Below are 18,141 nucleotides of genomic sequence, written 5' to 3' on the forward strand. Positions count from 1 at the left end.
TACATTCTATTTCAACGTGAGAGAGTGTTCTCTACTTCACAACCATTTTTTCCAAGGTGAAACAAGATTATGCATGAAACGTGCTAATGATCAAATTTGAGAAGAATTAGAGCAGAGATGCATTCGTCCTTGTGAGCTCTGTGAAGTAAAATTGCAAACGTGCTAATGGTCGAGTATTGAATTAGGCCAGAACCACATTCGTCTTTGTAAGGTCTCTGAACTGAAATTTTGAAACGTGTTAATCTTCGACCAAGAGTAGAATTGGTGCGTAATGATAATGTCCAAGGTTGTCTCACAGGAAGCTTGTATATGATTGTAATTAGTATATCCTTATCTATAAACGTTGCTACATTGTGCTGTGAGATGAGTGAAAACTGCAACAAGAAATGACACACTTTGATATGTCAATTTTCAATGAACTTCCATTGGAGATATATCCCATTGAAGCATTACAATCATAATGTTTTTCAGTTTGATTGGTTCTATGTTAAGAATGTAAGATTTGGTGAGAATGACTCAATTTATATCAATATAGATTCAGAAGACAACTTTGAATTCACTATTATTCTTCCAAAAGAATATTCAACTGTGCTGAATACACACATCATAAAGAGTTTTAAAAGCAAAAGATGGGATTTGAATGTTACTGCTGGACATGTATTCTTGAAAGAATGGTAAAATCTCATCCTAGTTGTCAAGTACATCTAGAATTTATGACAGTAAGAAGTTAGTTTCACTTAAATCTGGCAGAAGTTCGTTTCACTTAAATCTGTCAGTAGATTGCCTCTCTCTCTCTCTCTCTCACACATATCTCTCTCTGCTATAAATCATCATCAAATAGAGCATGACTAAATGTAATTGAGCTTGACTGAATGTAATTGGGCATGACTATTTATAAATGAAATAGAGCATAACATAAAGAGAGAGAGAGAGAGAGAGAGCATCATCGTTATCATCTTCTTCCTCCTCTCCTTCTTCTTCCACCTCTCCTTCTTCTTCCACCTCTCCTTCTTCTTCTTCTTCCTCCTCTCCTTCTTCTTCATCTTCTCCTTCTTCTAGAGAGAGAGAGAGAGAGTGAGAGGTTCTTCTCCTTCTAAGGAGTGGGGGAGTGGGCAGGGGAGGTGCGGAATGAGCGGGGAAGGTGGGGGGTATGTAGGATGGGTGCGGGGGGAGAGCGGAGGGGGGGAAGTCGTAAAAAAGTCTCGCAAAAATGGCATTATCTGTCTACTGTATAATATGTATACATAGTGCCAGCATTGCCAATAAGTTTAGTGGTTAGTTTTTTTTGTTTCTCATTTTACATGTGGGAAAGGTTCCCAAGTTGCTTGGTTTCTTGTTTTTATGAATAGTGGTTCTATATATAGTCATCATTTCTCATCCCATCCTCTCCTTTCCGTGGGCCTCCTACTCCTTTTGTATAAGTCTCCTCAATGGCCCCTGAGGAGTGAAGATATTTTCCTTTTTTTTCTTGTTTCCCTAGTAGGGTTCATTATAGGTGGTTTTTGTTTTTTTTTGTTATTGGAAGTTCTTCCAAGGTGGGCGGAATGTTTGGACGTTATATCAATGTTGCTTTGTTTTCTGGTGTTGTGTGGTGGAGGGGGCAATTGAAGGGTGATGCACTTAGCATAATCGCCACCAGTTGCCGATTGACAGCCAATCGAACAGCTCACTTCTCGTAATGTCGATTTTTGCAAAGTGATCTATTGATTATTTATTGTGATTTATTACAAGTGTCGTCTTGTCTCGTATCGTGATCTGAACCCGGGATCCTAGAAGCAAGGAGGATTTGGACATGAAGGTAGGCCTATGTTATTGTGCACTTAGCCATTTAAATTGTTCAACTTGCTACCCGATGCCAGACAACCCCAAAAAGTCCACAAACCAGAGTGCTGTTTGAGCCAGCCTCTGTCGAATAAACAATCATATTTTATTAGCTTCAACTATGATTCGATCTATCCAATATTATTTTGAAGATAAAAAACTTAGGGCCAGTTATAAATTGAAAAAAAATCTTCATTATTTCAATTCAATTAATTCCATATTGGTTTAGAAAATTACTTGGACTGTACTAGTATTGCAGTAGTCAAAGTTCTATTGTTCTAATTGTGATTTATTCACATTTGAGGATGGATCCAGGTTTCTCACAGCCTGTGCTTGTGTGATTATTTTCAGTGGCTAAATTTTCTCTCCAATATATCAATTCTATTGAGAAAATCAATAAATGATTATTCGTCATCATTTTTATATTGGAGTGAACAGTGGGAAATGGCATTTATCCTATGTTGAAGTACTGCCAGTTCAATCTGAATTTCAGTACTACGTGACTGTTGAGCTGTCATCACTTAAGATAAGATAAAACAATCAACTTATTTTGTCTATATCTCAGATTATTCTCGTGAGATCTTGCAAATTCATTATATTCAAGTCAATAATTCCGGATTATTCCTGTTTTCTCCAGTTTATTGAAGCTTCTCTGGTTCACCACAGTCAGTCTGTTCTTAGCTCCCGACTGAGTAACATCAGGCAGCTCTGCTCTTCTTGAACAATACCTCTGACTGTGTCATCTCTGGTTATTCAGTATAGTTCCCTATTTCTGACTAATAGTCCCACTTCAGTTTGTTTTTTATTCATTTTCTAAATTTATTTTTCAACGTTCCTGCTTTTATTTGACTTGTGATTTTTTCTTTAGTAGTGCATTTCATCATAGTAGGTGTCCCCTTCCCCAGTGCCTTCTCATTTCTTCCACCGTTTTATTGTTGTATATTCCTTTGGTCCTTCATCTCTATTCTCAGAAGGATGCCATCTTACCGCACCTCCTTCACCGACAAGGTCCTTCGCGAGTTGGAGCGACTCTCTCTCAGTGATAAAGGGAGATTCCAGCCTTTCCAGGCCCTTTGTACCCGGCATGCGGGGTGCACCCCAGAGGGACTACGGGATGTGTTACGAAACATGAGGAGAAACACCCTCCTGGATATCCCCCTGGTGTGGCAAGGAGGCATCGCTCTTGCCATGGTCAATAGGAAGGAGGGCACCACTACCATCCTTGACCCGGGGCACCGAACTACACCTGAAGATTTTGATGCTGTCCATGCTCTCACATCGAAATATTGCCAGGTGAAGAGGCTGCAGCACATCCAGGCATAGAATGTGCAGTGTTTTCGCCATGCTCGTGAGGGGCTGACCCGGTGGCAATCTGTGAGGCTGACTAGACCCTGGTACATCATCGTGAGGACCAGGAAAGGTAAGAGGACCTCGAGTAAGGCTCAGGGAGGCCTTTCTCGACCTCAAGACGCGATCCTGCCCACAGGAAATAGCTGGTGCCCAAGGTTATGGACCCAGTGACCAACAGTGATGGCGAGTGTAAGGGACTTTCCTACCTTGCTATTTCCAATAGGAAAAGAAAGTGGACCTCGGAAAAGGCTTGGGAAGGCCTTTCTCGACCCCAAGACACAATTCTAGTCGCAGGAAATAGCCAGTGCCCGAGGTTAGGGACCCAGAGACCAGTAGTGACGCCTGGTGTAAGGGCTATCATACCTTGCTATCTCTCCCTAGAATAGCAAGAGGACCTCGAGTAAGGCATGGGAAGGCCTTACTCGACCTCGAGACGTGATCCTGGCCCAAGGAAATAGCTGGTGCTTGAGGTTAGGGATCCGGTGACCAACAGTGACACTGAGTGTAAGGGACCTCCTACCTTGCTGTTTCCAACAGGAAAAGCAAGAGGACCTCAAGAAAGGCTTGGGAAGGCCTTTCTCGACCTCGAGACGTGATCCTGGCTGCAGGAAATAGCTGGTGCCCGACGCTAGGGACCCGTGACCAGTAGTGATGCCCGGTGCAAGGGCTCCCATACCTTGCTATTTCGTCCTAGAATAGCAAGAGGACCTCGAGGAAGGCTTGGGAAGGCCTTACTCGACCTCGAGACGTGATCCTGGCCGCAGGAAATAGCCGATGCCTGAGGTTAGGGACCCAGTGACCATCTACGGCATCCAGTTCCGAGGCTCTTAATCCCTGCTATTTCGGATCCTAATAGCAGAAGGACATCTAGTGGCAATCAGGAATGTTCCTCCCGTACCAGGGACCTCCCTCACAGCAGACACCAGATCGTTCCTATTCCTCTCACTCCATGCCGCACCTTGTTAGGCAGTGCGAAAGCATGGCCCCTTTTACCTAAAAGAGGGAAGCATTTCTCCTAAGTACTCAAGACCCTGTTCCAACCCCCGACTCGAACAAGGGTGGTTGATGGTCGCCCCACCAAGCCTCTCATCCCCTGCTGTAGCCCACCCCAGATGCCAACTGAGTCTAGCCGGCCCAGAGCGACACTGGGGATTCTGATAGAAGAAGGTGTGGGCAAAAATCTATTCAGATTATATTCATCCTGAAATGGAAGATGGAATGAATATGGAATTCAGTGTGATTCATCATACATCGCATATTTCCTTGACCATCTATTGACAATTAACAACTATGAAAACATTGAATTCATTCCTGAAACACTGATTTAACCTATCTATTTTTATTTTTCTCAATTTAATACTTTACTGATAGATATTACTACCAATTGATTGAGTAGAATATGTTTTCGGGATAATGCTGCATGACTGAGCATATAGGGATAGGAAGTCCGTATTGAGATGTAAATAAAAACATTGATTTTCAGATGAATTTCATGATTCACCAAATAAAGTCAAGTGTGACATGGGGTACATTGACCTGTTGGCGGTACGAAGTTCACCGGGTAGGCTAGTTGTGAATAAAGCTTTATTATTAAATTTATAGTCAACGCTGAATAAAGACAGGCTCAATCACCAGGAATACTATGAGGGACCAGTAAACCATTAATTTTGAGTATTTCAATCACTTTCACTATGGACACTGGATAGATTATGGACAATCAATGAATCAATATGTTTTAGTAATTCAATTAAATCAAAAATATGTATGAAATTTATTAGCTACAGAATAAAAAACTTTTGATTGCAGTGACCCCAACTGCTACATAAGGAATTACTCACATCTCTCATCAACTCGTACTTTTTATTCACACAATATTTTAAAAAAATATAAGTTATATTGAATAAACTCACGGCTAAGGTTTGCCTTTATCTGGCCATGCTACAAATGAATGTAGGTATATGTGCGACATTTTTTTTTGTAATCTTGTTGTCTATTAAGAAAGTTTTAAAAGTGATTTTTGATGGCAATAGAATTTGAATTTGAAAAAAAGAATTATCATCAAACTCCTAACCAAAGAAAATCTCTGTGCTCTGTTCTAATTGGAATGTGTATGAGACTCCATACAGCTGATAGAAGGGCGCGAACCGAACTGGCCAAGAATACAACAATGAAACACACATGTGTCTCGATTTACGAAAAATTAATTCGATCAGCTGATTGATAAGATTATTTTAAGCTTTCCAATGATTACAACATATATTAGAATATGATGTGTCAATTATCTCAGTTTCATATGGCGTTCACCTTACCATGTCCATAACCTTACTTAAATAGGATCCTTTTTCATCCTTTGAAATCCTTAGAGGCAAAATATCTCAAAATCCGTTCTTAGTGCGCGTCTAGCATGTTTGAAGAATATTTGTGCAAAGTTTTAAGTCTGTAGGACAATCAGTTTTAGCTGTAGTGTGATTTTACATAAAAATTTTCGAAAAAAGCCCTCTCCTGAACACCCCTGTGCTCCTGATCGGAATTTTCCTGCACAGATCTGATTATTTTTCGTAGCTGAACAAAAAAGTTCCTCATGACTTTGCTGTGAAATGAGCGGTTATAAAATACAACATTTTTGGGGGGCCCCAGCTCCCTCAGGGGGGCGAATTTCTGAAAATCCTTTCTTAGTGGATGTTTTGAGGTTACCATAAACAATTGTGCAAAATTTCAAGTTTTTAGGCTCAGTAATTTGGGCTGAGGTGTGATTTCAGTCTGTCGGGGCTTAGCCTTTTATAGATAGGATCAATAAATAAATAAAATAAATTTGATAGAAGCAACTCCCGTCATAAAAGTTTGTTTTATGAAAAATAAAAATTATCCATACTCCCAGGAATAGCACTGAATGAAGCAGCAGTGCCCAATCAATTTGTTCTTGATAAATGCATTTTTATTGATTCTTCAACTTGGTGCCAACCTAATGAAATAATCTCAACTTAATGCCAACCTGACAAAATAATTATTAATTGGTCGCGAGCTATCAACTGTTTCGAATATGTACTCTCTAGATTATAGTTCTATAGTAACATATGATATGGACATTTGAATTATTATAATTAAGAGATTGGGAGAAGAAGAATATACATGCTAAAAGACGAACTTTAAACCCTTAAAAACCACCCTCAAAGTTGAAATATCGCCAAAAGATTTCTTAGTGAGCACCTAGGACGTATAAGGAAGCTATATTCTAAGTTTTGTTGCAATCCATCCAGTAGTTTTCCAGAAATCGTGATCAGTGAGTCAGTGAGATAAGAATATTTTAAAAGTATAAGATTATTAGCAAGAACCCGTGCTTCGCAAGGATCTATTTTAAAACTTGACAAAATGAAAACTTGACATAATGAAATTTTGAAGAATTGAGAATAGGCCTATAACCATCCTTGGTTAATCAAGAATCTATAAGCAGAATTTCAAGTTAATTAGTCCAGTAGTTCAGAAGTGATGATGCGTCAAACATAATTTTCCTATTCCGTACGTGCATAAGCCAGCTCTTTACTTTATATAATTATCATAGATATAGTTAACGACTGCAAGAGATAGGACTGTGGAACAGAATAGTGGTGAAACTATGATAGCGCCAGAAGTGTCTACAGATATGGGACTTGTGGCAGTTGATAGAACTTATGACTATTTCAGGTATAACTTAATCAAAATCGTTGGAGCCGTTTTCGAGAAAATCGCGAAAAACTGTGTTTTTGACAACATTTCCGCCATTTTAGCCGCCATCTTGTATCGCATTTGATCGAAATTGTTCGTGTCAGATCCTTATATAGTAAGAACCTTACGTTCCAAATTTCAAGTCATTCTGTTAATGGGGAGATGAGATATCGTGTACACAGACGCACACACACACACACACACACACACACACACACACACACACAGACCAATACCCAGAAACCACTTTCTGGACTCAGGGGACCTTGAAACGTATAGAACACACACACACACACACACACACACACACACACACACACACACACACACACACACATACACACACACACACACACACACACACACACACACACACACACACACACAGACCAATACCCAGAAACCACTTTTTGGACTCAGGGGACCTTGAAACGTATAGAAATTTAGAAATTGGGGTACCTTAATTTTTTTGGAAAGCAATACTTTCCTTACGTATGGTAATAGGCAAGGAAAGTAATAATTATCACTCCTCTATCATTGAGAAACTGGAAAATGTTGAAAAAACTATTCACCCAATGAAAGAGAGTATATATATATATATATATATATTGTATAGTATTCATATTGCATTCATTAATTATTACTGAAGAATGAAAGAATGATTTACAATTTTTTGAATTTAGCTTAGCTTATATTCATCTTAAAATGGGAAGAATATGGAATTATCGCATATTTCCTGGACCATATATCGACAATCTACAGCTATGAAAACATTGAATATTTTTCTTTGAAACACTGATATAACCTTTTTTATTTGAAAACTTTACTGATATACTACAAAGATACTACCAGATATTACTACCAATTGATTGAGAAGAATAATATGTTTTCGAAATAATGAATGCTGCATGACTAAGCACATAGAAAGTCCGTATTGAAATGTAAATGAAAATACTGATTGTCAGATAAATTTCATGATTCACCAAATAAAGTCAAGTGTAACATGAGATACATTGGTGGTACGAAGTTTGCTGGGTAAGCTAATTGTAAAGCAAGCTTTATTAGATTAATAGACAACGCTGAAAAAGACAGGCTCAATCACCAGGAATACTATAAATCTATGAGGGACCAGTAAGCCATTAATTTTGAGTACCGTAGTTCAATTACTTCCATTATGGACACTGGATACATTATGGACAATCAATACGTATGAAATTAATTAGCTACCGTACAGAATAAAAAAAATGTTGATTGCAGTATTATGGATAACCATTCGGATCAAATATAAGGAATTACTTGCATCTCTCATGAACTCGTAATTTTATTCACAAAATATTAACAAAAAATATAAATATTAAGTTATATTTAATAAACTCACGGCTAGTACTCAAGTTTGTCTTTTTCTGGCCGTGCTACAAATAAATGTAGGTATATGTTTGACATTTTGTTTCTGTAATCTTGTTGTCTATTAAGAAAGTTTTCAATGTGATTTGATGGCAATAAAATTTGAATTTGAAAAAAGAATTATCAACAAACTCCTAACCAAAGGAAAACCCTTGTGCTCTGTTCTAATCGGAGTGTATAAGACTCCATAATATACAGCTGATAGAAGGCCAAACCGAACTGGCCAATCATACAACGATGGAACAAACACGTGGTAAGCTTGCGCTCTCAATCAACGCAAAATCAATTCGATCAGCTAATTGATGAAATTGTTTTAAGCTTTCCAATGATTACAACATATGTTAGAATATCATGTGTCAATTATCTCAGTTCCATGTGGAGTTCACCTTACCATAAGCTTACTTAATAGGATCCTTTTTCATCCTTTGAAATCCTTAGAGGCAAAATATATCAAAATCCGTTCTTAGTGCGCATCTAGCATGTTTGAAGAATATTTGTGCAAAGTTTTAAGTCTGTAGGCCAATTACCTAGTTTGAGCTGTAGTGTGATTTTACATCAAAATTTTCGAAAAGTGCTCTTTCCTGAACCCCCCTGTGCTCCTGATTGGAATTTTTCTGCATAGATCTGATTTTTTTCGTACCTGAACGAAAAAGTTCCTCATGACTTTGCTGTGCAATGAACGGTTAAAAAGTGAAAATTTTGGGGGGCCCAGCTCCCTCAGGGGGAAGAAGAAGAAGAAGGAGAAGAAGAAGAAGAAGAAGAAGAAGAAGAAGAAGAAAAAGAAGAAGAAGAAAAAGAAGAAGAAGAAGAAGAAGAAGAAGAAGAAAGAAGAAGAAAAAGAAGAAGAAAAAGAAGAAGAAGAAGAAGAAGAAAAAGAAGAAGAAAAAGAAAAAGAAGAAAAAGAAGTAGAAGAAGAAGAAGAAGAAAAAGAAGAAGAATGTGCGTCCACACATGCCAAACCGAACCTCGAACCGCGCAGCAAACCGTGCATTCCTCCGAACATCTTTCAACGAACATGGGCATATGTTTCATAATGTTAAAAATCAGCTGTTAATCATTCGCCGTACCGCACTCCGAACCATTCGCCGTGCCGCTTGCCTCTGTTCTAACTGCTCGCCTCACCTCACTCCGAACGCTGAACTTTTCAGCCAATCAGAGCCCTCGATTACAATTCGCCGTGCAGCTCGCTATACAATATTTTGGCTATCCATCACAAGTGGAAAACATGCGAGCATGAATACAGAAGTATGGGCAATTTTTTATTTGATTAAATTCATGTTTTGAAGAATTCATTGTTACGAATGATAAATTGATAGGAGCTTATAAATATTTTCTAATTCAAATAAAATAACTTCTGAAAAAAATAATGATTGGATAGATACCAATATTGAATTATTGTTGACCAAGAACTCAGTACATCGACAATTCATTCAACTAATTCTGTATTGATAAAATTATAATCATTTTCTCTATTGATAATCAATTTCATCAACTAATCATCAACTAACTGAAAATAGTACTTCAATTTCCATGAATTTATTAATAGAATTATATAAATCTAAAGTGTAGGTCATATCTAAATTCACAAAGAGTTCGATTCTTGTTGGCAAGATAGATGTTATTCAATGCAGAAGTCATTGTTATTTTACTAAAAGATAGGATAAAATGGATAGGCCTAGTTCTCTTTCAGGGGGAGTTTTGACAACCCACAAAACTCATTTTTCATTTGAAGAAATAATATCAAAAAGGTGCATAGGACCTTACTTTTTTGTTCAGCTTGCCAAAATACCCCTCATTTCAATATTAAAATTTTCGACTGACTGTAAAGTGAGTCTATCAAGGCTTGAATAATTTTGAAATTTTAATTAAATAGAAATGGTATAGAATAATTATCATGTAGATATCAACACCTTCATTTAAAGACATATTAACTGCATGCGTTTTCATATTGCCGATACAGCATTGATAAAACTGTAGACGTTTATTTAGCAGTCTCAAAAAACTGATCTAGCTGAAAAATTAATCATACATGCCACGTGTAGGCTTATACATTGCATCAGGAAAACGAAGTTCAAAACTATGGTTTTCCTAAACATATGTTTCTGAGATAATTTATTTGATGCAGCTGTTTCACATTCACCATTATAAATTATACAGAGTTTGTGAAAATAAAAATATTTATTGAATACCAAAACAATACTATTATTATATTAATGATAATAATTAATTATTAAAACAATACTTTTATTATATCAATAATAATAATAATAATATTATTATTAAACATATTTATCAATTATCAGAACAATATTATTGAGGTTGAGTGGAATCAGGTAGAAAGCAATAATAGAACAGATGTTCTTTTTTGAATTTCTATCATATTATTTTGTCATTTCCAATGATTACAACATATGTTAGAATATCACATGTCAATAAATAAATTATCTCATTTCCATATGGCACTAACCTTACCATGTTCATAACCTTACTTAATAGGATCCTTTTCCATCCTTTGAAACCCTTAGAGGCAAAATATCTCAAAATCCGTTCTTAGTGCGCGTCTAGCATGTTTGAAGAATATTTGTGCAAAGTTTCAAATCTGTAGGACAATTAGTTTGAGCTGTAGTGTGATTTTACATCAAAATTTTCGAAAAATGCCCTCTCCTGGACCCCCCTGTGCTCCTGATCGAAATTTTTCTGCATAGATCTAATTTTTTTTCGTAGCTGAACAAAAAAGTTCCTCATGACTTTGCTGTGCAATGAGCGGTTAAAAAGTACAAAATTTTGGGGGGGCCCCAGCTCCCTCAGGGGGGCAAATTTCTGAAAATCCTTTCTTAGTGGATGTTTACAGGCTACCATGAACAATCGTGCAAAATTTCAAGTTTTTAGGCTCAGTAGTTTGGGCTGTGGTGTGATTTCAGTCTGTCGGGGCTTAGCCTTTTATAAGTATAGAGAAGAAGAAGAAGAAGAGAAGAAGAAGATTGATGGAGCTATTAATGAAGATGAAGAAGAGCCAACTTGTGAGCCTTTTGAAGAAATGAATTACATCAAAGTTTGATGTCAATACACAAAAAAATGATAAATGATAATATTTTATGCACATTTCTACTACTATATGGACAGTCTTTTTTATATATATTAAAAATGTATTAAAATACTTGAGTATTTTTTCATGGTTATTCCTCCTGGTAAGAATGTTATCACAATCACTTGAGATTTATTTTTCTTTGGTTCTAGTTGTATCCCATGTATTTTGGTACAAAACTTACATTATTCATGTAAGGTTGCTTCAAAATTCACATTAAACCAAATTTTGCTACAAAACTCACTCTTCGTGTATTTTAAGTTAAATTCTTGTTTTATTTAATTCAACAAAAGCACTTACACTGCAGTTCAACATTAAACCACAGTCTCATGTTTCAGCTTCCATTAAAACAACAAGCTGGTTAATTTGAGATCGTACAAAGTTGATAAACTTATTGAAGCTGTGTGCAAGTAGTTGGTATGATTCCAAGCTTTGCATGAAAAATCACTTGCAACAATATCCTTTTTTTAACATCATGAAACAGTTTTTTGTGTTTTCCCAAAAATTTGGAAAAGTGTAGAGTGTGACTTTCACATCTATACCAATCAGTTAAAGAATATATAATATAACACTATATAAGTGTTATATTTAGTGCTGCAATATACTCAGCTGAATGAGTGATGAATTTTCGTAGCGAGTCTGGTTGCCAATAGGTTTATAGTCTATATTATATAGTATAATATATATTATATACTATACATTATGTATTATATATGAACAGCTTTATCTGCCTACCTAGCTCATGCATGAGGAGGAGGTTACAAAGTTAATTTTTTCAAGGACCCTCGGTTAGTCTCCCGGAAGGAGACTCTTGCCAGTTGATAGAGCTTATAAATCACTATTCAGGGTATAAATTAAAAAAAAAACTCGGTCAAGCCATTTTCATAAAACCATGATAGGTAGATATTTAACGGAATCCATTTTTTTGTGGAGCTTCTGCGATTTTTCCAGAAATGAGACTCATTTCAGTTGATAGGGCTTATACATAGCTATAACCTTCAAATATAACACCTATTATTACCACACTGGGGTGTGGTAGCCCCCAACTTATTTCTTATCATAATTTCCGAAAATTCTTTCTACAGATCTTTTCTATGTTATATGTTTCGATCGCCTAATACCAGTTTTTTATGAGTTATATATAGAATTGATTCTATTATTGGAGAAATAAGTTAATATATTATCGAATAGAATGTTATAAAATTCATATATGAACTGTAAGTATACTTACTGATACTGTGAAATCCCACTACAACATTCAGCTTATTAGTCACTCAAAATGAAGCTCTCCAGCTTATCAAGTCTCAGTGAGTACAGTCTGGTTTCTTAATAAATCACCAATTACCATTAATAAACTCAAGTGCTTCAATAAATTGATAACAGAAGTCAATGCCAATTAGACCAATTAACTGAGATTTGCTGCATTTTATACGGTATATGTTTTCGAAAACTTGTTCTATAAGTTACACAGTATCGTAAGTACTTTCAATTTCAATATCGGGGCACCGAGCTTCGCTCTTTATTAATTTATTGACTTTTGATAAACCGAACACAATTCTTTAAAATGATTGAGAAAGTACCGTACTAAAGCTGCGTTTACACTGTGTAACTTTGTGTTAAATAAATAAGTTATAAAACTTTTGACATACAACAAAAGTTTGATGGTTTGAATTTGTAACATGTTATAAAACAAAAGCATCAGTTTGCATCTCCATAAGTTGCAGTTTGCAGTTCCATCGGTTTGCAGTTCATCGGTCTCCATAATTGGCAGTCATCATGGCAACTACAGACGATGATATCAATGCTGTTCCCGTTCAATTAATGCTGACAGTTAAATAAGAATGCCACCATAGAGCAGCTTGGTTGTGAGTCAGCATACTTATAAACAGCATCAATGCTGTTCTCTTTCAACTAATGCTGACAGTTTAAAGTGAATCTCACTACAGAACAGTAGCAGTATAGTGGGGTCCACCTTATAATGGCAGTGTAGGAAGATAGAAGAAAAGGGTTTATACATGGGTGGCAGCCTTACCACCCAACAGCTCATAGGCCTACCAGTATATCTGATGAATTTAACAGTTCATTATTGTTGAAAAGTAGTTAATCATATTTTATTTGTCAAGAAAATATATTTTTTAAAGATGTAATAATAAGTTTTCATGATTGAGATTAAATATTTTTTCAATTAGTTGAACTACTACATTGTTGATAAACGATGTGGCAACATCGCAATACGTGAAGGAGATAGTAGCGCAATCTGCTCAATTGTTAACGATAGACAAGGATAGCAACACCATTGCAAATCACACACTGACATTATAACGTGGACCTCACTATAGCAATATTGGTAGCAAGACAATTTGGACGAATGTTTCTTCTACAGCCGCCCATTTGTATGTCTCAGTATGTTACAATATATTCTGGCTTATACACTAATTCACAATAAATGACAGTTTTGCTACCGTATTTATTCAACGAATTTTACAAAGCATGATTATGATAATGATTCATAGCCCATTCAACAAAGTGCTATAGAAAGAAAAGTTTAGAAGACAATTTTTGACCTCGCAGTTCTGTTTAGGGTAGTGAGGAGGTAGCCAAGCAAATGAATTCAATATGAAGAGATAAGTATTTTAGCTTGTAAGTTTCTATGTTTAAGTGTCAAATGGTTTTGTTCAGTGAATTTTTGTTGTAAATTGCCCAAGTATTATGAAAATCATAATTTAATTTTGCTCTGAACTGGATTTCTTATTCATAAGCATTAGATCCATTCATGATAAGTTATATCAAGATATAATCTTATTAGGAACCAATGACTTTCCTTAAGTGATAGGTGAATGCTATCCAACCTATTAGGATAAATTGGTAGCACGTCAAATGGTACGCCCTGGTGTGGGACTCAAACTACAAAATATATCCCTGGTTATGAAAAATTATTAGTAGGATAGAATATCTTGATAGATTGTGAATGGGAGATGCTGCTGAGTGGGGAATCGGTTCGAGAGAGTTCAGGTTCTGAGTAAATATTTTTTACGCATTAGAAAGATGGAGAACAATAAAAATTATGAAGTTTTATCCAGGGGGAACATTCAAAATGTAGATGAAGAATCTCAAGATTTAGACCTAACCTTAAACAATGACTCAAACGATAGTGTAGCTGTAAGAGAAAATGTTTCAAATGTAACAATTCAAGAGGAAGTAGTAGAAATATCAAATGAAACCAGTATGGAAGGAGCTAAAAATGATCTAAATCTTATAGCGTTTTAAACACAAAAGTTTGAGGAACAAAATGCTAAGTTTGACAGACAAGATGCTAGGTTTGATGAACAAAATGCTAAGATTGACAATCTGAAACAAGATCAAAATGTTAGGTTTGATGATATGAAGCAAGAACTTGCTAGCATAAGAATAGAACAGGTTAGTACAAAGCAGGAAATAAAAGAGATAAATGATACATTAAGTAAAAATCACAAAGAAATAGATCAGCTACAACAAAAAACTAATGATCTTGAAATATCAATGTTAGATGTAGTAAAATCAATGCAAAACAAAATCATTCAAGTTTCTGATAAGGTCGATGAGGTTGTTGAAAGCGTGAAATAAGATCATAATTGAGCAACAAAATATGACACAAGATGCTATTAATGTAAAAAATAATGAAAGTATTAAACATGTTGAAAAAGAGGTTGTAGATTTAAACGAAAAAGTAGACAGGGAAATCAAGGTATTGTCCTCTTTGAAAATAGATTGTCAAGAAAATACAGCTGCTATAACTGAGGTTAGGAAAAACATGAATAAAATAAACATGTTCACAAAACCTATTTGTAATCATAATGGTAACAATAGTAATTTTGATAGGTTTGAGTTTCAAATGCAAATTGACAAAAAGAATCCAATGCATTTCTTAGTAAACTTCACTGAATATCTTCAAAGAAATGAAATCACAAACTGGATCAAAATTAAAGGTATTTTGGAAAACAATTTCAATTCAAATTTTGCTCATCGTGATTGGTGGATTTTCATCCGTTTTGATGTAAACAACTATGAAGAATTTAAAGAGAAATTTATTGCTAGAATGTGGTCAGACGATATTCAGTCATCTGCTAGAAATGATTTGAGATTTGGAAAATTATAAGCCAAACTTATCTAAAAGTCTTACTGATATTATATTTCTCGTTTCAATATTGCTAAGAACCTAATTCCAGCCTTAGATAAAGATACTATTTTTAAGTTTTTGAAAGGTCATTATGATGAAACCATATCTACAGCTGCAATCATTCGTAATATTAAGACTAGACTATTTAGTGATGAGTTCATTTGTTTGTTGAATGAGTTTGACAATACTGACACTTACAAAGTAAACAGACAAATGTCCCGTGATCATAACAATGCTCAAACTGGAAGTCAAAACAAAACAATAGGTTTTTATCAGAGTGAACATAGGGGTGATAGGAATAGATTTCAGAATTCGAATTGTGTAATGTTTCATGATAATAACAAGCAGTATCAAGGAAGTAGGAATTATTTCCAAAATCGAAGGTACCAAAATGGACCAAACAATAATGGTCATAGAGATCAAAATTTTCAGAATAATTTCAGAGATAATAGAAATCATCAACTTGTGAATTCAAATCAATTTAATTCAAATCGACCAGCTAACAACTACCAGTTATTAGATTTCAGCCTCCCACCACCAGGTTATATGCCTGCTCAAACGGGACTGCCTAAAACCTTGATAAAAAGTGATTGACCGGGTATTTCTAATTGTCCGATTCGTTTCAAATTTGGCATACAGAATGATATACACATATTAAACATACTGTTAAAGTTTCATCAAAACATAATGATGTTAAGGGATGGTAGGGGTAAAAAACCCTATTGACCAGCATAAAAAGTGATTGACCGGGTATTTCTAATTGTCCGATTCGTTTAAAATTTGGCATACAGGATAATATACACATATGAAACATACTGTTGGAGTTTCATCGAAATATAATGATGTTTAGGGGTGGTTAGGAGTAAAAAACCCTATTGACCAGCATAAAAAGTGATTGACCGGGTATTTCTAATTGTCCGATTCGTTTCAAATTCGGCATACAGGATGATATACACATATTTAACATACTGTTAAAGTTTCATCAAAATATAATGATGTTAGGGGTGGTTAGGGGTAAAAGCCCCTATTGACCAGCATAAAAAGTGATTGAGCGGGTATTTCTAATTGTCCGATTCGTTTCAAATTTGGCATACAGGATGATATACACATGTCAAACATACTGTTGAAGTTTCATCGGAATATAATGATGTTTAGGGGTGGTAGGGGTAAGAAACCCTATTGACCAGCATAAAAAGTGAACAGACAAATGTCCCGTGATCATAACAATGCTCAAACTGGAAGTCAAAACAAAACAATAGGTTTTTATCAGAGTGAACATAGGGGTGATAGGAATAGATTTCAGAATTCGAATTGTGTAATGTTTCATGATAATAACAAGCAGTATCAAGGAAGTAGGAATTATTTCCAAAATCGAAGGTACCAAAATGGACCAAACAATAATGGTCATAGAGATCAAAATTTTCAGAATAATTTCAGAGATATAGAAATCATCAACTTGTGAATTCAAATCAATTTAATTCAAATCGACCAGCTAACAACTACCAGTTATTAGATTTCAGCCTCCCACCACCAGGTTATATGCCTGCTCAAACGGGACTGCCTAAAACCTTGATAAAAAGTGATTGACCGGGTATTTCTAATTGTCCGATTCGTTTCAAATTTGGCATACAGAATGATATACACATATTAAACATACTGTTAAAGTTTCATCAAAACATAATGATGTTTAGGGATGGTTAGGGGTAAAAAACCCTATTGACCAGCATAAAAAGTGATTGAGCGGGTATTTCTAATTGTCCGATTCGTTTCAAATTTGGCATACAGGATGATATACACATGTCAAACATACTGTTGAAGTTTCATCAGAATATAATGATGTTTAGGGGTGGTAGGGGTAAAAACCGTATTGACCAGCATGAAAAGTGATTGACCAGCGTAAAAAGTGATTGACCGGATATTTCTAATTGTCCGATTCGTTTCAAATTTGGCATACAGGATGATATACACATGTCAAACATACTGTTGAAGTTTCATCGGAATATAATGATGTTTAGGGGTGGTAGGGGTAAGAAACCCTATTGACCAGCATAAAAAGTGATTTACTGGGTATTTCTAATTGTCCGATTCGTTTTTAATTTGGCATACAGGATCATATACACATGTCAAACATACTGTTGAAGTTTCATCGAAATATAATGATGTTTAGGGGTGGTAGGGGTAAAAAACCCTATTGACCAGCATAAAAAGTGATTGACCGGGTATTTCTAATTGTCCGATTTGTTTCAAATTTGGCATACAGGATGATATACACAAATTAAACATACTGTTGAAGTTTCATCAAAATATAATTATGTTTAGGGGAGGTTAGGGGTAAAAAACCCTATTGACCAGCATAAAAAGTGATTGACCAGCGTAAAAAGTGATTGACCGGGTATTTCTAATTGTCCGATTCGTTTCAAATTTGGCATACAGGATGATATACACATATTAAACATACTGTTGAAGTTTCATCGAAATATAATGATGTTTAGGGGTGGTAGGGGTAAAAGATCCTATTGACCAGCATAAGAAGTGATTGACCGGGTATTTCTAATTGTCCGATTCGTTTTTAATTTAGCATACAGGATGATATACACACGTCAAACATACTGTACAGGTTTCA

General features: G+C 35.6%; 1 protein-coding gene across 3 annotated transcripts in view; it reads right to left on the reverse strand.

Moving 5' to 3' along the window:
• Nucleotides 1-18,141, reverse strand: part of LOC111060305 (retinol-binding protein pinta) — a 112,618-nt gene that overhangs the window by 80,623 nt on the left and 13,854 nt on the right. The window contains exon 3 of one of the 3 annotated variants that reach the window (XM_039435359.1): nucleotides 15,717-15,759. The exons of 1 other annotated variant lie outside the window; for it this stretch is intronic. In XM_039435359.1, the coding sequence (XP_039291293.1) occupies nucleotides 15,717-15,759 (43 nt within the window). Of the gene's footprint in view, nucleotides 1-12,593; nucleotides 12,706-15,716; nucleotides 15,760-18,141 lie in introns of those variants that run through there. One more of the 3 variants, XM_039435381.1, reaches the window with a different exon arrangement.

Source organism: Nilaparvata lugens, chromosome 1 (genome assembly GCF_014356525.2).
Source record: "Nilaparvata lugens isolate BPH chromosome 1, ASM1435652v1, whole genome shotgun sequence".
NCBI classification, from domain to species: Eukaryota; Metazoa; Arthropoda; class Insecta; order Hemiptera; family Delphacidae; genus Nilaparvata; species Nilaparvata lugens.